This window comes from Canis aureus, chromosome 8 (assembly GCF_053574225.1).
Source record: "Canis aureus isolate CA01 chromosome 8, VMU_Caureus_v.1.0, whole genome shotgun sequence".
NCBI lineage: Eukaryota > Metazoa > Chordata > Mammalia > Carnivora > Canidae > Canis > Canis aureus.
In genome coordinates, this window is record NC_135618.1 from 70033128 (window position 1) to 70056674 (window position 23547).

The following is a 23547-nucleotide window of genomic DNA, read 5'->3' on the forward strand; positions in this document are numbered from 1 at the left end:
ATCCTGTTTTGTAGCACGCTTTTTCCCGAACCATAGTATTTTATATAAATGAAAAAAAAATAAAATTAATGACAGACCAGTGGGTTTCCTGCTAACATTTACTGTGCTTATAAAATAATTTTTCCTTAGAGAAGTACGTGTAGTTTGGCCATGAGTTAGCAGGTACAGTATTTATTTTCTGTGGACTGTGTGTGGATGGAGATAATGCCTGGCCGCTTAGTTGGCCATGTAGACGTCACTGTGGAGATTCTGCAGAGAGGAGTGGCAGAGGGTGACCCCTTTGCTCAGCAAACCTTAAAAACTCCTCTTACTCTTTAAACTATTACTGGATCCCCATCCTCAGTTTTCAAAAGAGTGTTTTTGCTGTGAAGAGGATACGATGTGTTTAAAGGCAGAGAAGTGAAAAATAAACTGTAACCCTATTCGTTTACCACGTAATACCAATGCATATATATGTGTATATTTATTCATTTTTACCCACAAGGGAGTCATACTGTAAAGTTTGTGGCTTCTCTTTCCCTTTTTCGCCCTTGCCAGTCTTACAGATCTGGGCTAGCTACCCTTTTTCAGAGGAGTGCCCTCTGCTGTCCAGGGCCAGCTCTGCCCCTTAGACACGCCCAGCACCATGCGCTTTCCCCTTGCACCATCCACAGGCAGAGTTCTCCAGGGGGTGCCGATTTGACAAGCCTCCCTCACCTGCTGGACAGGAACCGCAGGTGGCCCAGGGAATCCAGGGGTCTGGCTCACGACCTAAGAAGCTCCTATAATAGGGCCCGACAGCCTGTAATAGCCACCCAACAAATATTTGGTGAATAAGTGGCAGTGGCGCATTATTATGGTATTAACTGTCCTTAAAAAAAATACTTTTACTGACTACCTGATAAGCCATCATATTGCTTTACTGAAATTTAACAAATAAACCCCTACTGCCGGCATCCGTATTATTTCTAATTTTTCTCTTTTTTTAACAGGATGTGCTAAACATTCCTGTACATAAATCTCTGCCTGCATCTCTGGTCATCCTTATGGATGAATTCCCAGCAGTAGAAGCACTAAACTGACAGATGAATCTACATTCTAACAAGTAGCCCATTCGTCTAAATGTCAGCAGGGCCTGAAGTCTGGTGTAAATTATACAGTGGGTGTGTGTTGTGGTGAAGTCAGAGCCATGTTCATGGTTCCTTTCAGAGAGTCCCAGGGTAAAAAGGCACCTCTGAGGCAGGTCCTTTGTCTGGCACATGAGTCTCCTTGCGGCAGTTCTCATAAAAGGTGGACATGGTGTTGAGTCTGAGAAGAGCATCTCCTTATTCCTTCATTCAGTCTGCAAATATTCATGGAGTGTCTTCCGGGCCTCACACTGTCATTGGACCCAGGAGCAGACTTGACGTGCACATTGCCTCTTAGCCACCTCCTAGGAATCTAGACTTGGTTCATCTTCACATAGGATGTGAGCCCCATGAAGGCAGGACTGTGACTAGCTCATTTGTGGCATGAAGTAAATGCTCGAAGGGTTTTATGATAAATTAGGTGCATAACATGTGATACCTCTCATTGACAGACTCAAAACTCAGTGGCATGTAGATACATAAACAAATCACAGCAGTACTTTCGAAGTTCAGAAATAAACTAAGGGTGTAGACATGAGCACTTATTCAGGAAGCGACCCGAAGGCAAATCAGGTGTGGGTAGAGAACTGGTCAGAGGAACCTGAGGCTGCTCCCTCCCTTGGCCACTACAAGTCCTGCAGGAAGTTCCTGTGCCACCAGGCAGGGCTGATGCCAGCTGGGCTGGGAGAGCCAGCGCTTCCAAGCCCTCAGCCCCGCAGACTCCACAAGACACTGGGGGACAGCTCAGTGGCTGTCCCAGGGGTGACTGGCTGGCCCAGCTGCCTCATGGGATGCCAGCAGGGCATCAGACCACCTCGACATCCTGACACCTGGATGAAGTTCTCTGCTCTAAGAACTGGAAACCTCACAGCTGCCATTTCTCAAACATTCTGGTGTCTTAAAATTGAGGAACGAGAGAGCTTTCATGTCTGTGTGTCTATCAATAGTGATGTGTTAGAGATTAAAACAGACCCTTTTTCAAGCACAAGAATACACAAGCACGCATGTGTCAGAGTGATGGCATCATCACACATCATATAGCTTGTGGAAGGCAAATGACACAAATAGTCTGGCCTTGTGGACCTTTGGAAGGGTCTCAGGGAGCCAGGAGTCCTCAGACGTCACTCTGACAATCGCTGGCTTAGTGAACTCAGGCTCTCCTGTACTGCTGAGCTGCTTCCTTCAAACCAGCGCCTCTGTCTTGCATCTGGGCCCTGGCCTCGGCCCTTGTCACCTTAGGTCCAGGTTTGAGCATGCCAGTCTGATAAAACCTGCCACTTCTCATCATCAAATGAGTCTCCTGAAAGAAGACCACTTGCTCTTGCCCAGGGACTCGGGGTACCCTGTCCACCTTCAGATGCCTGCAGCTGGCCGTGGGTGTTTACCTTCTACCTGAGCCTCACATATGCCCACCCCACCTCTGTAGCTCTACAAAGCCAGGCCTTCCCATTACGCAGTTTTATTCGGCACGGTGCTAAAGGCACATCCATCAGTGTTAGAGACTTTTTTGCCAAGATACAGAACATGTTCTAAATGGAGCAAAGAAATTTAAATGGAAAGAAATTATAGCATGAGTGAGTTTATCCCTTTCAAGATAATCTCATTTAATAACCAAAAAAACTCACAAAGATGTGCATTTTATCCAGCTACAAAGGCAGCGTGGCAGCTTATATATTGTGGTAATTACATGTTTGGGGTTTCATTCCTTCCTTAAACTTGATTTCTATTATTTCAAAAAATCAGCCATTGTAGAAAAGGACTATTCATTTATTTCATTGCTGGGTGGCCCATGCACTGTAAAAATAGGTCAAGAATGGTAATCTAAATTGACTGCTAATAAATAATTAAAGTTAATGGAATTCTCTCAAATCTGTGAACTAAAATCTTTGAGAAATTGCCAGGACATACTGCCTGCTGTTGTATAGAAGGATATTTTTTATTTAACACTTGAGCTTAAATGCCATTTAACATTACTTTTTTTTCTATCCCAGAGACTGGAGGGAGTATGTGTCCATCTATAAAAGTAACCAAAAGTAGGGTGCTCCATCGGTAGCTGCATGATTCATCTTCAGGTGATGAGACAGGAAGCAAAGGTTTCAGGAGCATGGTGCAAGAAAAACTTCACTTTACATATTTTAAGTTGAGCTCAACAGTCTGTGTGTCATACTGTCTGGACTTTGAGCCTCCACACCTGGGCCGTGCACTGGCATACCCTGATAAGGGAGAAGTTCCTTAAATCTAAATGACATGCAGGGAAATAAGTGCCAAGAACAATTTTTCTTTCCCACATAATTAGGGTTCTTTCATTGGTGCCACCAGGACCTTAAAAAAAAATACACTGGACCAATGTGCATGGATGGTATTTGTAGAAGAGATGGCTTATCAGTAAGAAAGCAGACTGTTACATCACAGTCAATAAAACCAGCCTTCAACTATGGTGTGTCACATGGGCTCTTCTTTGATAATAAGGATGATGCAGACATCATCAGGGTATTTTCAAACCCCAGAAACCTCAGAATAAAGAATCAGGAGCTCCCCGGTTTTGAACAGTTTTCAGTCTTTTGGCTTTAGGCTGTCAAAAAGAGATCTTTTCTCATTTCAGTCTGAGGAATCTCTTGGTTGGAAAAAAAAAAGCCACCAATTTATAATCACTTTTTGGCAAAGTAGTAGTTCTGTTAAACTGCAATATTCATATCAATCTGATGTTGTATTTACTGGGTGTTAATGCATTTATAAATGGCAGACTCTTTCTGAAATCAATGTATTTGCATTTTTCTTTTAGAAAATACTCTCTAGAGAGGAATTTCTTGATTTGCAAAGGCAATGACTCCATCCAGGTTACCCCTGTCTGGTATCTCTATGATCTGTATATCTAGCAGCTAGAACCTGAGGATTTGTAGACTCAGAAGGCAGCATAGAGTGGCATTTGGTCCAGAGGGAAGACGTGGGGTGGAGCGGAGGGTCTGCAGAGTGTCATGAGCAGGGTTCCCAAATACTGGACAGGCTAGGGTAGGGGGGCACTGAGCCTCAGCTGCTCATGTTCTCCCCCAGCTGACCCATGGATCTGGGGAGCAGCTTCCTTCAGTCAAAACGCATCACAAAGCGAGTCAGTGAGAATGGAATCACCTTGAATCTGCTTGGATTTTTGTTTTAAGTGACTTGTTCATAAACAGCTACTAGTAGTCACATTCTTTGTGTCTGCTCAGGACAACTGTTCCCCCAAATACCCGCATTCAGTGGTGGCTCTGGGAGACCCGTATTGGAAAACTATGATCCTGCATTGAGGTGTATTCTAACACCATGACTGTCCCAGCAGGGACAGAGTGGCTTCAGGAGGACAAGCCTCATGGCCAGGACACCACAAGTAAGTCTCCTGCCTTGGGCAGGAGATGGGACCAGATGACCCTTTGATCCCCAGGTTAGTCTGATGAAGGTGACAGGTGACAAGCTGGTAGCTTGTAACTTAAGAGACATGCTCCTCCACCCCCCACCCCCCCACCCCAACCTCTTAATTCTTTCTGCCTGTTCCCTGTGATCAGTCAGCTGAAGGCTTCATGTGTCTCAGAGGGAAATCTAGTGTTTTAAAAACATTTTCTATTTTAAACATACACAAGATAGGGGTGACGAGTAAAGCGAACCCCTGCGGGTCACGCTGTCCATCTGTGGCAGCCATCAGGCCGCCAACACATTCCTTCCTTCCTTCCTTCCTTCCTTCCTTCCTTCCTTCCTTCCTTCCTTCCTTCCTTCCTTCCTTCCTTCTTCTCACTCATGACCCCTCTCTGTTATATTATTTTGGAGCAAAAATCATATTTTATCTAGAACTTAGGATATATCTCTAAGAGACAAGGACCCTTTTGAAAAACAGCCACAATACCTAAAACATAGGCCACTATCGTTTCAAAACAAAAACAACTCCAGTGTTGATGTTTTAACATCAAGTCATTGGCATGTTGTATTTTATCAATTATAATGCGTACGCTTGACCATCTTCAGAAGCAGAGTGAGGAATAAAATCAGTGCCATCCCAGTTTAAGAAGCTGCATTCTTTCCTTAATGTGGCATAAAATAAGGGCACCTGGCTGGCTCAATTGGTGGAGCACGTGACTCTTCATCTTGGGGTTGTGAGTTCAAGCCCCACATTAGGCTTGGATCCTCCTTAAAAAGAAATGTGGCATAAACAAGTGATACATCTTACAGGTGATGATATCACATGAAATGAAATATGCCATATTATGTAGTGATTTTCTTTGAATATATACCTAAAACCTTTTCAAGTCAGAATTGTTTCACTTTGAGGCTTGAGTAGTAAGGCAGAAATAAGGGGTTAGTAAACTCATTTGCAGCTCACTTTTCTCACCCTGGGTAGGTGTGGAACATGCAGTTATGTAATGCCTTTCAGAGGTGACCTGGCCCACCCCCTCTACTGTTCCCACCCTGACTCTTCTCCCCACCCCACCCCAACCCCCCCACCCTGGCCCAGTGCTCCTGGGTTGTCCCAGACAAGACAGGATCCACTCCCACCAGGGGGGATGAGACACCTGTGGGGAGTGCCAGGGAGTGCCGTCCACACACAGAGAGAAGCAGAGACACAGGCAGAGGGAGAAGCAGGCTCCCTGCAAGGAGCCCGATGTGGGACTCGATCCTAGGACCCCGGCATCATGACCTGAGCCAAAGGCAGACGCTCAACCACTGAGCCACCCAGGTGTCCCCAGTTGTGAGTCTTAAATGTCACAGAAATGCATGTGAGTTACCGTGGAGTAGAAGTGAACGGGACATTGTAAAATCTGTGTAAAAGTCTGTGGCATGAGATTCTGTGATATGTCCAGCCCACAAAATGGGAGAGATGTTGGGGGTATTGGGAATACCAGGCTCCAAAGTGGGTCAGAGCCTTCCCAAGACCACCCAAGTGCCCTGAATGGGCAGAAACCAAAGATGCATACTGTATAGGACCAGGGACCATGTTTTGGGATATCTTCTGCTTGCACCTCACAGGTGCATCTGAACACCACATGGTGATTTTGTTTTGGTGTTGGCTTCTAAATCAGCATGATTTTCTCTGGTAGTCATCATACACAGAAAATTCAGTTGCATTTTACCATTCAATGTTCTGATCTAAAAAAGTGAGTTGTGAATCAATGGTTTGGAGAACAATGAAAATCCTTTTCACCTAGAAGCATCTCTCTCTAAACATTGCTTATTATTTGGAATGTACTCAAGGGAGAGAAGGTTGAAATGCGCTATTCTGGCTTTGCCAACAGACATCGATATTAATAATCTCAAGGACATCACTTTCTGTGTGTTAAGATGTTTGTTGCTTTTTGCTCAATAAATGGGACTGAATCAAAGTGAATTTAAATCCACACTGCAAAACCTACAGTGAAATTAAGTGGGTACCCTGAAGTTACTGAGTGTTTTGGTCCTTGTATTCAATCCCTAATTATCGTCTCATGCCAATATGCTTTTCACTGGCCTGGACCCCACTTTCTTCAGTTTACAATTGCAGAGAAGGGCACATAGATACACGTGGTGCCCAGGGTGGCAGTGTCTGCAGTTCATGGCGCTGTGCAGACAGCAAAGGACACCGTGTTCTCAAAGGACAGTAAATCATGTCATGTGCTCACCAACCGACGGTGGAGTGGCCCAGGGGTCAGGAGTGAGCATCCTCAGCTCTGTCTCCTTAGTTTAGTACTAAAGCACATAATACATGCAGGTGGCGGACTTGGATAAGGAATGTCTCAAACTGCCTAAAATAACATCGGAATGTTTTTTTTTTAATTTTTTAAAGATTTTATTTGTTTATTCATGAGAGACACAGAGAAAGAGACAGAGACATAAAGGGAGAAGCAGGCTCCCTGCAGGGAGCCTGATGTGGAATTCAATCCCAGGACCCCCGAATCACAACCTGAGCCAAAGGCAGACGCTCAACCACTGAGCCACCCAAGTGCCCCAGAATGGGGGGTTTTTAGCTGGTGATTTGAAGGACATATGTACCAGTTGTGTGTGTATGGGTATGAATATTGAGTGCCTTTTTTCTCTAAAACTTCAAATATTATGTATAGGTGTGAGTACAAACACACACATCCAGCTTTAATCTCTAAAAGGTTCTTTCAGGGGCTGTTTGGTCCCCCAGTCAGTTAAATGTCTACCTTTAGCTCAGGTCATGATCCTGGGGTCCTGGGATTGAACCCCACATTGTGAAGCTCCCTACTCAGTGGGGGGTTCTGCTTCTTCCTCTTCCTTTCCCTCTCCTGCATGCATGTTCTTGTTCCGTTTCTCAAATGGATAAAATATTTTTTAAAAGAGTTTTAAAAATATACATCTAAGAGGTTACTTGAGTAAGCCTGTCGTGAGATGTGACTATGTCCAAATACAGTGGGTTGGTCAGAGAGGGGACAGTGTAGATAAGTTGACATTATTTATGGTCATTATGGGAGGCTCAGCCTTCTGCCCTCCCAGAGTGCAGTGATAGAACACAGGAACACTTTTATCATTTCTTCTACTTCTCCAAGCTGGTGTTTTCATGAGGCAGGGCAGGAGCCAGGTGGGCGAGCTTTGGGGTAGACTGAGGCCAAGCCCTGGGTCTGGGAGAGGCACGGTACCCACAGATAGTTGTTGGACAAGCATCATGCTGAAATTACCATCCCAGAACTGTTCACGTCTTCCTTTTATGTATTCCATGAATGTAGGTTTATGGCCTCTTTTTTTTTTTTTTTTTAAGATTTATTTATTTGAGAGAGAGAGAGCAGAGGGAGGGGCAGAAAGAGAGAGAGAATCTCGGGCAGACTCCATGCTGAGCATAGACCCTGATGCAGGGCTCGGTCTCATGACCCTGAGATCATGACCTGAGCCAAAATCAACAGTCAGATGCTTAACCTGATGAGCCCCCCACACGCCCCAGTTTGTGACCTCTTGCGAGGAAGATTCACAGCACATCTGTGGTGGCTGGGCTTGCATGCCATGGACAGTGCTGGCACCATTTTGTGAATGTCCGCCAGCTCTTCTTTATGCACTGGGATACTTACCCTAGCACCAGCTGTACCTCATTAACCAGTTGCCTTCCTCAAAGCCAGCCTTTTCGGAAAACAAACAATAGACAGACTCCATCCATCATCTCCTTTTTGCAGTTTGTGACCAGAGCCACCCAGTGCACTCATCCTTGCCCCAGGGGTGCAGGGGCAGGTGGGAGAGCGGGGGACCTGCCTGGCCCCCTTGGAGTCCTCAGAGTCCTTGGCTCTCTCTACTGCCACCCTGCCGTCCGTGTCACCCTGTCCCCAACACACAGCGAGCTGTTCGCAATAGACCTCCCACGTCATTACCTGTGGTTGAGGGTGTCTGATGAAGGAGCGTGGCTTATTTCTCATGGTTACAACATTGACCTTGGTTGGGATCCAGCAGTAATTCCCCCTCATTCTTCACCTTTTTCATCCCCAGTTCCACAGACTTGCTGGCTCAAAACAACAACAGAAATTTGTTGTCTGACACTCCTGGAGGTCACAAGTCCAAAATGGGTGTTGCTGGGCTGAGATAAGGTGTTGGCAGAGCTGTGTTCTCTCAGAAGCTCTAAGTGGGATTGTTACCTTGCCTTCTGCTGCTTCTCAGGCCGCCTGCACTCCTTGGCATCCACCCTTACCTCATTCTGATCCCCGCTTCCACCATCATATCCTCTTGGACTCTCCCCCTCCTTCCTGCCTCCTGCTCACTTGGGCCATTCAGGTGCATCTTCCCAACTCAGGGTCCCTGACTTACATCTGCTGTGTCCCTAACCTCACAGAGCCCTGGGTACCAGGGATCGAGATGTGGGCCTCTTTGGGGGCTGTCTACCATTTAGGAAGAGGCTGGTAAAGAGTTTGGTTTTTTTGTCATTGAACGTGGTGTAAGAACGTAGAAAAGGATGCAGTAGAAGAACAAACATACTGCCTTCTCCAGGGAAATAATGGTATCACCCTTAGGAAGGTGACCTATAGGAAAATGTGTAATCAAAAGGGAAATGATACTACTTCTTGATCAAATGCTTGTACAAGGCCACAGTACAAAACAATGTGGGTTAGCTGTGTTTGGCAAAGAGCTTAGAATACAGCCCCGTCTAATAGATCACTTTGTAGTGACAGAGGAGCTCCATATCTGTGCTGTCATGGTGGCCACCAGCCTCGTGTGGCTGCTGCGTACTTGAAAGGTGGCTTCTAAAATGAAGGAATTGACTTTTTCAAATTTAGTTTATCAAGTTACATTTAACTATAAATTAAGTTACATTTAAGTATAAATAGCTGGTGGCTGCATTTGGACAACTCAGGCTGGAACAGGCAGTCCTAACTTGGGTCGTGGGTAGGCTTAGAGAAGACCACAGTGAAATCTTTCTCAGAGTTGCATACCGGAGGGAAGAACCAATAGCTTTCTTCAGATTCTCAGAAGGTTTCATGACCCGAAATGGTTAAGGGATCTGGTCCAGAGGAGAACCACAGACTATGCAGGAGTAAAAACACCTGAAGCCATTCTACCTCACTTCTACCTAGGACTGCTCAGCTTGGTGAGCAAGCAGGTGAGCTGGTTTCAGAGCATAGGATGGAAGGACCCTTGGATTAGGTATTTGGCTAAAGGAATACAGGATATTGTGAGTTATCAAAAGAGCAAGCAGGTGTCACACGTGCCCCTGTGTACATACAGCTGACGAGGACGGCTCACCTCAGGTTGCTGAGCAGGCCCAGAGCCAGGCAGGCCTACTTAGGGAATCATTGCATCCCAGAGTGGTTGAAGCCAAGGGATCGTCCCCACCCCTACCCCTTCTGGGATGCGTGGGTTCCCTCTTCATCCACCTTCAAGCAAGGCTTAAAAATCCTGGTGCCAGAAAAGGCTGTCTTCTGTGCACCCAGATGGATTTAGGGGAACTCTAAGTTTGCTAGAAAGCCTTTCCGTGAATGGTAACTATGGTGTTAACTCATAATAATACAAGTCATTTATATTATTAAGTACTTACTTTGTGCCATAAGCAGTGCTACCCCCCCCCCCCCCCATTGTACTTTATCCCTCTGTTTCGGGAAAGACACGATTACCCGTGAGCACTTTGGGGAGGGAAAACTAAACTTTCCAAGGTGAGGTGTCATCCCTTGCCCCCATTGATAGTGAGCGGCCGGGCCAGAATTCAGAATCAGGACTCTGCCCTCTATCTTCCATCTTCTGGACCTGGTTCTGACCCAGGAGCTGTGGACAGAAGCCTAGACTCTTCATTTGCTAGTAGCATTCGTGTGTGTGTGTGTGTGTGTGTGTGTTTTAAAGATTTTATTTGACAGAGAGAGCACAAGCCAGGGTTGAGGCAGAGGTAGAGGAAGAAGCAGGCTCCCCACTGAGCAGGAAGCCCAGTGTGGGACTTTATCCCAGCACCCTGGGATCATGACCTGAGCCAGGGGCAGGTGCTTAACCAGCTGAGCCACCCAGGTGTCCCACATTCACGTGTTTGACAGCAGCCCTTCTCAGTGGTTCAGAGGTGGTGTGTGCATGACAGGAGGCATATTGAGAAGTGACCTGTGAAAAGATCCTGCTTGACTTCCCAGCCCAAGTGCTGCCTCCTCTGTGAAACTACTTCTCACCTCCTTAATCTGAATTTATCCTTTCTCTGTGCTCTCCCCATAACACCTGGGCTCTTACGCTGAAATAATTCTTTTCCTCCTTCCTGTGTTATGGGTTGATTGGTCTGTGTCCAATGTTTACCAGTACTAGGCTGTGTCAGTTGGCGGGTACATTGGTCTTGGAACCTAAAAACAGGTATATGGCTAGCCTTGGCCCAGACTTACTAAATCTGATCTGGCATGTAGATCATGCTCCATAAATACTGCATCTGCTGAAGGAGAAATTGCGCTATTTGAACATATTCTCAATTACTTCATTTTTTCCCCATTGAGATACACTTGACATCTAACACTGTGTAAGTTGCAGGTAGACCATGGACTGGTTGGTGCGTCTCCATATTGCAGTATTGTGGCTGCAATAGCATCAGCTAACGTCTTTATCACATGACATAATTGTCATTTCTTTTTTGTGTTGAGAACATTTAAGATCTAGTCTCTCCACAGCTTTGAAGTGTATAATACACTACTATTGACTATAACCACTATGTTGTACATTAGTCACTTACTTCATTTGAAAGAAAATATTCTCAAGGAGATCATACAGACTTTCTTCCAGGGGTGTTTCATTGTTTTGAAATAGGTACTGGTGGCTTGGGATGAAATTTGCACTGACAATATCAGACATGGATTCAAAACATGTATCCCCGAGTAAGAGTGCTCAAAAGAAACAGCTCAGGGGCACCTGGGTGGCTCAGTGGTTGAGCATCTGCCTTCAGCTCAGGTTGTGATCCCGGGGTCCTGGGATGGAATCCTGCATCGGGCTCCCCGCCAGGAGCCTGCTTCTCCCTCTGCCTGTGTCTCTGCGTCTTTCTATGTGTCTCTCATTAATAAATTAATAAAATCTTTTAAAAAATAGAATGAGGAGCGTATAGCTGAGACTTGGTTAGAAATAGAATCTAGTGGTATTCCCAAGTAAGTTCATTTAAATTACAGAGCTCCAGTCGCCATTATTTATGTTGTATGAATGAAGGAAACGGACAGGGGAGGTACCAGGATTGCTTTATCTAATGATAATCATCACTGAATTCAAAGCTGTTTTTAGGAGGCTTTAACGAATGTTTCCCTTCTCTTTCCTTCTCCAATGGCTGTTTCCTGACCCACCCCTCTTGCTCCAGGATTTACGCAAGCAGGTAGCACCACTGCTGAAGAGCTTCCAAGGGGAGGTAAGCATTTATATTTATTTTATATCCTGAGCTAACCTTCATAGCTCATTGCGCTTTCTTTTTATTCTCATTAAATAAATGCCGTTGACAGAAGGTGCCTGCCCAGATGGAGCCTTCCCGGCTGCACTCATTCAGTGTCATGTGGATTTTGCGCTTCCCAGTGTGATGCTTTCACTGGGTCCTCAATTAAAACCTGTATAGAAAGTGAAGCCATATCTGAAATATATGAAGGTGTGGTAGATTCAGGGGCCAAGTGGCCTGTGTGCTTGTGCTTCCCACAGTGGGCTGAGTTTGTCTGCAGTAGAGCCTTCAGAAGTCCACGGCCCTCCCTGGGCCCTGGTTTCCTGAGTTAGCCTGAGGCTGTGGCCACCAGGAGGCCTCCTGTGTGGGAAGGATGGAGTGGGGCAGTCTGGTGCTTTCACACACAGCTACTGGGGAGAGAGGGATTTCACTTGCTTGGGCCTTGAAACAAAGAACAACTGGTAGCCACAAGGAGTAAGTTTGGGCTCAGTATAAGGAACAGCTTCTCCTGCATCCTTCCAGAGAAGAACTGCGCCATCTGGTACGATGGTGGGCAGCCCTCGGAGATGTGAGCTGTTGAGATGGGAGACACTCCAATGCCTTCTCAGCCCCTTGTGGAGACTCGGTGAATTTTAGAAAACCAGAAATGTTTTTACTATTGTGGAATTACCTGTTCCTGGTTCTTACCTTCTCTTACTAAAATGATGGCAATGGTAATAATCCCAAGGAGTGGGAACAAGACTTTTTTGAAGCCCTCAAAAGAACCCAAATTGAGTGCATCTTGGGAATTATATTTTCTTGCAACTTCCTAATGCCCAGGTAACATGGGGAAGGGGCTAGATTTGGGGAAGTGAGATGGCAGGTTCAGGAATGGCAGGCAGTGGGCCATGCCAGTTGCCTCCTTGGACACAGGCTGGGATCCTGGGCCCAGAATCCCAGACGCAGGGGTTGGGGCTGCCCTCTGGCAAATTCTTTTTTTTTTTTTTTCCTGTTTTTAAAGATTTTATTTACTTATTCATGAGAGACACAGAGAGAGAGAGAGAGAGAGGCAGAGACACAGGCGGAGAGAGAAGCAGGCTCCATGCCGGGAGCCCGATATGGGACTCGATCCTGGGACTCCAGGATCCCACCCTGGGCCAAAGGCAGGCGCTCAACCGCTGAGCCACCCAGGCATCCCTGGCAAATTCTTTAGTGTGCAGGTGACAGCAGAGGGCGAGGGAGCCGTGCGGGAGGCAGCAGGGACTGCTGGCGCCACTGCAAGTTTCGGGAGGGATGACACAGAAGGCTCCTCTGTTTACCACCTCCTGCTGCAGGAAACCCTCCTGTGCTCTGCTGTGTGAGGCTTGGGGAGTATCACTGTCCTGGGCCTGGAAGGACATGAATTGCCTTGCCTCACAAATGCATCTCCAAATTCTTGTTTTCTGAGCTAGGCTGTCACCTTACACCTGCCCTCATTGATCCGATTTCTTCTTTGACCTGTTCAGCAGCTTTTGTGAGGCCCAGTGGCTTAGTATTTCTGCCACAGAAATAGCTCAGTGTGCTGGTTTGGGTTGTTGACTTGTTTTTGTTTCTTTTTGAAAAATTTCAAATCTGCATAAAGGTGCAGAGAAAGAACGAGTATAACGAACATGTGTACACCCTTTACCTAGACTCATGGCTCACTAGTATTTTGCCACTTTTGCTCAGCATTTGAAAGTAAGTTACAGAGAGCTGGGTTCTATACCCTAAACACATACAAGTAAGTAAGTAAGGCTATTCCCTGATACTACTACAAAACCCCGAGTATCACACTGAGGAAAGCAACACTCATTCCATGGTATCTAATATGTGGTTCAAAGTCAATCTCCCAAAGTGTCTTTTATAACTGCCCTGCCCCTGAACTGGGGTCAGTCAAGTGCATGTGTTGTACATCAGGGATGGGCGTATATATATTTATATATATATCCACCCACGCACTTCTCCCTCACCCCCCACATATTTCTCCTTTAATATAAAACATTGTCTTCACGTGCTCTTTTAAGAATTTAACCCACTTACAGTAGAGATTACCCAACATTCTGAATGGGGTAGTGGATGTGCTTCCAGATATATTAAATCTGAAATGCATGAGAGACATCCAGATTTCTTACTTGCCTTTTTTTTTAAAGGCTATTTGAAAAATAAATATTTTTATAGCACCACTAATATTTACCATTGCTAATTGCTATGTTTATATTAAATAATTTGTGCTTTCTAGTATGCTAATTGGAGTAGAAAGAACTAACTCCTACTTATTTCTGAAGAGAGAACTTTCATAGCAGAGGGCAGCCACAGACGGAGACCATGTGTGCAGGGTCGATTTTCTGATGAGTAAGGCCAGAAGCCTGGGTATCTTGCTGCTTCGATGGGGCAGGATCCAGTAAGCTTGTTTTTCTAAAAAGCCTCGTCTCTAATCAGAGGATTACTCTTGTATCCTTCGTTAGCAGCTGCTGAATGAAGTTGTATTTATTGGATACTTCTTTGAGTTTATCCCAAAGTGCTTGAGTCCCCACCCCACCCCGCCCCCGCCCCAGAACAATGTATGGTGTTGTGGAAACATGTTCTTTGCCTTAGAATTGGTAGAGATTGCCTTGCCATTTGAGATCCTCAAAAGAAAAAAAAAAAAAAAAACAACACAACAAAGAGTAAGATAAAGTTTTCAGGCAGCAAAAAATTCACATAGGACTTCAGAGTTCCTGTGAGAGGGTATATTCATAGTGTGTTGTACCATCATGGGAAACAGCCTGCTCAGGGTACCGCTCATGCCCGCCAGGGTTTTCTTGTGGTTCTCAGAGTAAATCCAGACACCTTCCTGCCTGGGGCTGCTGAGACTCGCGTGACTGGGCAAGTGCTTTCCTTTTGAGACTCCTTTTACTCCTTACTGCCTATCACTGGATACACGCCATTCTGAATTTCTGCCAGGCCCCAGTGCATTGGGCATCCTCACCAGCCTCCAGGCCTTGGCACGGGCTGAATCGCTTCTTTGCCTGGCTCCCTTCAGCTTTGACGCCACTTCCTCAAGGAAAGGCTTCCCTGAGCCCCAAATGATAGGCCAGGTCCCCTCCACAGGGCACTCCCATTGTACCTACTGTGTGTCATCAGATTTGTCATTGTGCCTTAAGACCCACCTATCCCTTTGTCTGTCTTCTCCTGTAGTCTATAAAATGTGTGAAAGCAGCCACTGTGCCATGTCTTATTGGCCACTGATTCCCAGCCCCGGCCACAGCAGGAACTAAAAAGTTTTAAGGCTCTCAAAAATGGCTAGAGAATAAATGATTGAAGAGTGAAGTGCCTCCGGAGGTGGTTTTAAAAACATTTTGCCTCCACCCGTTTTTCTGATTGTGTTGTATTAATAAGGAGAAAGGGACACCAGAAAGTCTGCTCGGGAAATAGCCTTAAAAGAAACTGGTGAATAATTGCATTTGTTGTCCTTGATTAAACAGTAGGGAATACTATAATGGTAGCGATCACTCAGAGTCATTATAGCAAAATCATCAAATTTAGCTCACAGTGAAATTTGATTAAGTGATTGATTACCATACCTACATTTGCCTATTTCATAAACCCAGCCCACTGTTCAGTGCAGGGAAGGGTATCACCTAAAAGGTCAATCCAATTTAAGAATTATTTTAGTCCCGTAAGTGAAGTGACACCTACACTCTCTGAGAACATGCTGAGTCTTGGAAATTGTCTCCGCCTCTCTTGCTTCTCTCCCTGATAAGGGTCCTGGTATAAAAGGTTGAAGGAGGGGAAGGAGTTGGCTTGGGCCCTCCTCCTCTTGGCTGTAAGAGAGTTGGATGCTTAAGCCAAGTGTTCTCAGAGAGGAGAATTCTCCTAAGAAATAACTTGGATGCTTAATTCAAGGAGAAAATGAAAGACCCAAAACCTATGAGCTTAACATCCATCTTAAAAAGTTAGAGAAGTACAACAGAATAAACTCAAAGGGAATAGGAAAAAGGAAATAATAAATAATAATAAAAATATATAAGAATTTTAAAAAGAGAGAGGGAGACCCAAAAGAGAAACAGCCAGAAATTGATTCTTTATAGAGACTACCATCTTCCTAATCAGGAAAGAAAAGGTTAGTAATGGAAAGAGGGTAAATTTCTCAGCCACAGCAGAGATTAAAAAGATAGTAAGTAAATATTTCAATCAATTTCATGCCAACAGATTTTAAAAGCTAGACAACATGGATACATTTCTGAAATTCTATAATGCATCAGAGCTGATTAAAGAAGAAGTAGGGATCCCTGGGTGGCGCAGCGGTTTAGCGCCTGCCTTTGGCCCTGGGCGCGATCCTGGAGACCCGGGATCGAATCCCACGTCGGGCTCCCGGTGCATGGAGCCTGCTTCTCCCTCTGCCTATGTCTCTGCCACTCTATCTCTGTGTGTGACTATCATAAATTAAAAAAAAAAAAAAATTAAAAAAAAAAAAAAAAGAAGAAGAAGTAGAAACTCTGTGTAGTTTTGAAACTATTACAGAAATGTTTGTTAGGATGGTTTTGGGGAGAGTCCTGTCAATCATTCATGAAACAGACAAGCATTACTCTTTTGCAGACTCCTTGAGAAAATTGAAAAAGAACACCTCCTACCTCCTTTTGCGAAGCTAGTGTAACCTTGATACCAAAACCAGACAAGAATAGCATAAGAAAAGAAAATTCGAAGTCAGTCCTATTTGTGAATAGATTTGCAGAAGTCCTTAAAGGGGTGTTAGTAAATGGAATTCATCAAGCTCTGTGTATCCCAAGAATGCTGTTTGGCTTAACATTAGAAAAATGTTTTATTGCATATTAATTTTAGCAGATTAAAGGGAGAAATTATCTTAATAGAGGAAAAGAATTTGATAAAATTCAGCCTCCATACATGATTTTTAAAAAGGAAAGAAAAAGATGCCATGTGACGTAGAGGGGAATGTCTTTAACCTGAGGAAAAGTTTTTACCAAAACTTATATCAATCATTATACCCAGTGATATCAAAAATATTCTCTTAAAAATCAGGAGCAGGACAGGAGTGTGTATTATTGCTACTTTTACTTGACATTGTACTGGAAGTCTCAGCTAGCATGGAAGACAAGAAAGAGATCCAGTATTATCAGAGAAGGAACAAAACTGTCATTTTTCAAATGAGCCTCAATTATCTAACAAAGTTGCTAGATACGGAATCAATATGTAGAAGTAATTACATACTTTTATATCGATAGGAAACTGAAAAGGATACACCTAGAGTTAGTGACAAAAAATAAAAGATACTTAGAAATAAATAGGAACTCTTTCTGGAAAAAAGTGGGTCATTTATATTGAAAGAGATTAAGAGGGACTTAAATAGAGGGACAGAAGATATTCAGGGGTAGAAGTTCCTGCTATTATTAACAATAATCAATTTTCCCCAAATTGATCAGAGGGAGTCATTGTAATTTCTGATCCAAAATCCAGCAATTTTTCACAAAACATGAAAAACTGATTCTAGAAGTGACAAGCGAAAGCAAGTGGTCAGTGATGGTGAAGGTAGCATTACACAAGAACATAGTGGAGGGTTTGTCCTGCCAGATGACAAAAGTTGCAGTGATGGGAGCAGGGATAGATAAATACAGTGATGGGACCTAATAGAGAAATCAGGAACTGACGTGCGTATATAGAAGCCACGAGTGTTGCAAAGATGGGACTATGGATCAGTGAGGAAAGCGGGGATTTTTTTCAGTAAATGGCCCTCCAACAGTTGGTTATCCTGTGGAATTAAGGGAGATTGGATCCATACCTCACACCAGACACAAACACAACTTATAAGTGAAGATGTAAAGCAAAACGTTCAACCTTGTGGAAGAAAATATAGAATGTGATGACTTTGGGTTGGGTAGGATTTCCTAGAAACCATAAAGGAAGAAATTGTTACATTTAACTACATTAAAATTTTCAAGTAAAAGCTTTATTTACTTATTTATCAATTACGGAAAGACCACCTACAGAAGGTGGCACAGTAAGCCAAGGGCACTGCTCACTCCGTTTCACCTGTGTCTCAACTAGGAAGAGGCTCCACCTTTCTCAAGACATTTTACATTACCTGTTGGATAATGATCCAGGCTTCTCTGAATCTTGCTCATAATAAAGACCAAATATCTCCGATGTGAAGGGGGATCCCTGGCCGCATGTCACAAATCAGGAGACAGTTGCCAGACAACATGATTAACAAAGGATTAGCATTAAGAAAATATTAAAGACTTTTACCTATTTGTAGGAAAAAAGCATCCCAATAGGAAAATGGCCAAAAGCCACAAACAGCATCCTTGGAGGAGAAAATCGAAAGGTTATGATGCCCAACCTCATAATTCGGGAAATGCAAATTAAAATAATTCAAACACCACTTACTCGTCTCTGCCAGGTTGGCCAAAATCCAAAACCCAAGATAGGAGTGTAAATTGTGTAAACTGTTGTGAAAACCAGTCTGGCATCAGATCCTAAAGCTACAGAAGCCTATATACCTTGACACCGCACTTCCACTCCTAAGCATAAATTCTAAATAAGTTGAAACAAGGGCCCCAGGAAACAAGTGCAGCAGTGTTAGAAATTTGTAAACAAACGGAAATAGCCCACTTTCCATCAGCAGCAGGAAGAATTGGCAAAGAGCAGTATAGCAGGAGAAAATGAACGACACGTGAAAACGGGCACTACTGCACTGACGTTGTTTAGGGGTATGTGTATATATTTTTATTATGAAATAAAACCATAAAGAAAAGGATAAGTAGGAAATTGAGAATAAAGGTTATCATAGCGAGGCCCAAGGGAGGCTTCCAAAGTCATGGCAGCGTCCTTACTCGCAGGTGCTCATTTTTTTATTTATACTTTACGTTTACTCTTTTGTCAGCATGAACTACTTTTTTCAAAAAGAAAGGCAGTAACTCCTTAATTGTATTTTTGCGTGTGAGAAGCTAAATATTCTCCCTTCTCTCTGCATTTCACGGGTGGTAATTTTCATCTCCAAGTAAGTGGATGCTTTGGGTGAGGCCAGGGGCTCAGGCAGGCAGAAGGGGAAGGCACATTTGTGGCAGTGTCCAAAATGGCATTTGAGGGACACTGAGCAAATCCCAAGTGCTGCCCTGGGTGCTTTCCAAACATAACCTCGCCCCGTCCTCATAACACTGGGAAGCAGCACCCGCCACATGTGCTCTGGAGCCTTCCCCTCTTGCCTCCCGAGGAACCACAGCCCTGCAGGACCCCCTGTCCTGGCTCTGCAGTTTGCTCACCTGCGCTCTGTAAGCACTAAGATGTTCCATCGTAGTGAATGGGCAAGTACATCGTAGTGAATGGGCAAGTGAATGGGCATCGTAGCCCTCTGGGCCAGGCTTCTCCAGAGAGCCAGCTTCACTCTCCTGTGTGCCCATCACTCTTCAGCCTGACCAAGTCTGGCATCTGTCCCCTCTCTCTTGACCCTTGTCGTCATTGGCTCACTCGAATCAGGGACATTCAGCCTGCCTGACTGTGCCTTCTTCCAAATCCCATGATGGTATGCCCTCCGGGTTTTCCATCCACTTCTCTGGCTATTGATTTTCAGTCTTGGGCAGTCCGTGGCAGTGTTCTGTACCATATGATCTCCCGGGCCCCATCTGCTGAAGACTCAGATGGCTGTCTCTAACCTGCTCTTCTACTTTGTGAGGCTGCCCCTTCCATATTTCCACTCAGGCAGTCCACAGGAAAGGACCCTTAGCCCACGGCACTCCCATGTCCAGCCCCTGCACCTGCCAGACTCTACTGCCCTCTCCTCTCCCTCCTCAGGAATGGCCCTGCCATCTGCTCAGTGGCCTCAGCCAGAAATCTAGGATACCTTCTCCCTCCCATCCACCCTGCTCTCCTCCATCCTTCCTCCCAGTACCCTCATCTGCCCGCATCTTTCCATCCCTGCCACCCACAGCCTGTCCAAAGCTGTCATGTGTCACGGAGGCCACTGCAGTGAGTAGTTCTCTGCCCGGTCTCTGCTCCAGCACCTGCCCATACCCCCCTACCCCCCCACACACCCCCACTGCCTCCATGCCTCGGCTCTGTGCATCAGCCAGGATTGGGAGCACATCACTTCCTGCATGCTGTCCTCTAATGTCTCCCATGCCCTTGAGGTGGACATGAAACCCTGACCTCAGCCTTCAGGGTGCCCGGCCTGGCCACAGCCTACCTCCTGCCCAGCCCTCCCCTTCTGCCTTCTTGGTGCTTGCTTTAGGTGTCATGCCCTCAAGAGGTCTTCTCTGACTGCCAGTCCAAACCAAGGCCCTCTTACTAGTTCTCTTGCAGAGAACTTGTCCTTTTGTCCAGAGGGCTTTTCTCCTTGTCTTTGTGGGTTTGTTTGTGTCCATCCACTCTCCAGACTTTCTATTATCTGTATGGCCTCTGTATACATACCACCTGGCCCTAGTGACATGCGGTAGGAGTCCCTCGGATGGATGGAGGGAAGCATATCCTTATTTTACAGAAGAGGAGGCTATGCCCAGAGAGGGAAGTAGCTGCCCAGAGTCACATGGGTGATCCTGGCAGGACTGGGACCCATGTTGGTGTGCTTGAGGACTGCATGGGAAATGGGGAAGTGATGCCTTCACCCTCCATCATCTTAGTCACCACCCCCCAACCATGATAAGGACAGTGGATGTTCAACTTGTGCAAAGCACTTTGCAAATGTTCCTTAGGCTGCCTTGCTCTTCTGGCCAGCCCTTCCTGTGTGGATGCTGCACTCCCTGCCTGGTCACCTGTGTGTGTAAATATCCATAACTGTGTGCACACACTTTGCTACAACCAGATTTGCACTCCCCGCCGGAGTGGGGCCCTGGTTAACTTCAGACAGCTTCATGCCGGTACCACCTGCTGCCTGGCCCACATGAGGGACCAAATCATCATTTGGAACATGCTCTGTACTGAAGGTCCACACACCAGCAATACTCAGAGCCATGGCCAGGCCACGTGAAACGCCATGTGCTGGGTTTTACTCTCTGCTACCTATTTATTCTTCATTCAGTGAAAGCCTCTGACTGTGTACAGCTCTGGGCCAAATAAGAGCCAAGGATATACCCCTGGCCACAGTCAGCAAAATCCCTGCTCCCTTGAAGCCTAGGTCCCAGTGAAGGGAAATGTAATAAAGATAAGGAGTAGCATCAGATGGTGAAATGTACTGGGAAGGAATTAAGTCGAGAAAGTGCAAGAGCAGGTGGAGCAGAATGACTTCTTCCGAGACTGTTGTCATCTGGGAGGCCTTTTCCTGGAGGTGGTATAGAGAGTAAGACCCAAGAGGAGGAAAACCCGACAAGCTCAGGGCTGCAGAAGGAGCACCAGGCAGAGCAGGCTGGGCCAGGGGCAGCACTGCAGGTGAGGGAGGAAGGCAGGCCAGAGCACTCAAAGGCCCCGTGTATACTTGCAGGGCCATTTGACAGATGTTAATCAACCAATAGATGAAATTGATTAATGGTGAGTAAATACTCTGTGAATTTGCTAAAAGAGCTGAAAGCTTAAAGGATGTCCGGGAGCCAGGATCTGTTGTGCTATAACATATTTAAGTGCTCAGATCTAAAGGCCACATCTAAATAAAGCCAGAATGTCCAAGGACTTAACTCCAAAGAACATGTCGCAAGGAGTTAAAAGGACCTGGGAGCCAGCCTAGGCGCTGCTGCTCACTCTCCTGTGACCTTGGGCAGCTCCCTGGCTTCTTTCTGCTTCACTTTGCTCTTCTATAAGATGAGTGGGTGAGCAAGACAGCCAGCAAGGAGCCCCATAGCTCTGAAGAACAGTATGACTCAGTGGACTCATACTTGGGTCGGCTATCATCAGCAGAACAGAAGAGGACATTTGTCAGCAATTAGAGCCACTCAAAAATGGAGTGAGCTGTCACCTAAGGGAGTGAGTTTCCTGTCACTGGGAGTATTCAAACAGGGGCAGAGGACCACTGTCAGGGATGTGGTCAGCTCTTACCCATTCTTCTTCAAAGCCCCATCCTGCCTACACCCAGTGAGTACCACATTGAGCATTGCAGGCAGGATGGTGTCAGAGTAGGTTAGACCAGACTGCTGGTTTCTGAAGCTGGCCCTCGGAGGGACCACCTGGCTGCGTGAGAATCGCCCTCGTGTTCACAGAACTTCTGCTCCCAGGCCCCTCCCTGTGAGGTTCCGATTCAGCTGCCCATGACAGGGTCTGAGCAACTGGAATTCGAGAAAGTCTACACCCAATTCTCAAGTGTGGCCACTCGTAGGAACCATGGTGCTATGTTCCCAGCGTGGGGACTTCCTCTCGAGGCCACGTCCTGTGGCTCTGCCAGCTCGAGCACCTGGGATCGGCAGGCTGGGTGCTTCATGATTTTGCTTTAAGTGTATTTCCAGGCTTTCAGCCCTTGGCTTCTCCTCCAGCCAGACCAGTCCCTTTATTATTCTCAACCATGCCTTGTGGTGTCCTGCCTCTGACCACCTCCTAAAGTCATGGCCTCCGTTCTTAAAACCTTCTGCTCTTCCTCACCTTTAAGAATTGTTTCCATCCTCGAAGACCTGAGAGTCCACCTCCTCCGATCCTTCTCCTGCCATCTCTAAATGTCCAAATGTCTGTTTCCTCCGAGGGCCCAGATCTCCTCTTTGACGTCGTATCCTCCTTGCCCCACCAAGTTGGCTCCCCAAGACCTCCTTCGGGGAACAACTCACCCTCTCCCATCTGCCCCCCTTAACAGGTACTCACCGGGTGCTGTGTGGGAGGTTTCCCACCAGGTTCCCAGTGACCCACAAGAACAGTTAAGGCTGCTTCTCCTCCTAGGGGAGCCAGGGCCATCTGTGAGTTGGGGCCCAGTATCCCTGCCAAGTGAGAATGGGGCAGGAGAGGCTTCATGAGGACGCCCACCTTGCCCATTGTCCTGACCCCTTTCCTGGGGAGGTACTTGTTTCACACCCCCCTTGGCCACCTGCTAGACTCTTAGGCCTTTTCACGTACGTGGCACTTGGGGTGATGGTGGTGGCAGTTGCGGTGGCCATGGCGGTGATGGTGACAGCATTTTAATGACCTTGCAGTGCAGTCTGAAGGCCTGGTGCATTCGGGTGTCTTCCTCGTGGCTCCCTCCATGACGGCTCAATTAGGGGAGCGGCAGGACTGTGGTTCAGCATTCGGGCCAGCTTCCTAATTGAAAACACATTTTCTCCTCTGAAGCTGCAGCTGGTTTGGTTCTGCTCATGCAGAAAAGGATATAACCTTGCCTAACATAGGAAATGAACGGTTGAGAGAGAAGCCAAATTCAATTTCAGTCAGATATGTTGAGGCTAAGCCCGTGATCTATGGAAGCAGGGGAGCGAGCCGTGTGCATGCGGGAAGGGACGCACTCAGCGCCCCATTAATCACGGCCGCCCGCCCGGCGCGGCCACCACCGCGTGTGCCACTGCGCCCGCGCCGCGCCTCCGCCGGGGGCTGGCCCGCAGCCAAGCACTCCAGAAGTTAACCTCTTAAAGACCCGGAGCTGCTTTCTGTTGAATAAATGTAATTTTGTGGTCAGAAATAAATGCTTGTGATGTAGCGGGAGCTTTGGAAACAACAGCGAGCCAGAGCTATTACAAATTACTCCGTGTTGTGGAAGTCAACAGCATACATCAAAATTCCAAGTGTATGGCAAATTGATTTCGGCCC

General features: G+C 46.1%; 1 protein-coding gene across 13 annotated transcripts in view; it reads left to right on the plus strand.

Annotated features, from left to right (window-relative positions):
- CUX1 (cut like homeobox 1) overlaps positions 1-23547 on the plus strand; it is a 364330-nt gene that overhangs the window by 153780 nt on the left and 187003 nt on the right. For all 13 annotated transcript variants that reach the window (XM_077908111.1, XM_077908104.1, XM_077908115.1 and 10 more), the window contains one exon: positions 11842-11889. In XM_077908111.1, coding sequence (XP_077764237.1) covers positions 11842-11889 — 48 coding nt within the window. The remainder of the gene's footprint in view (positions 1-11841; positions 11890-23547) is intronic.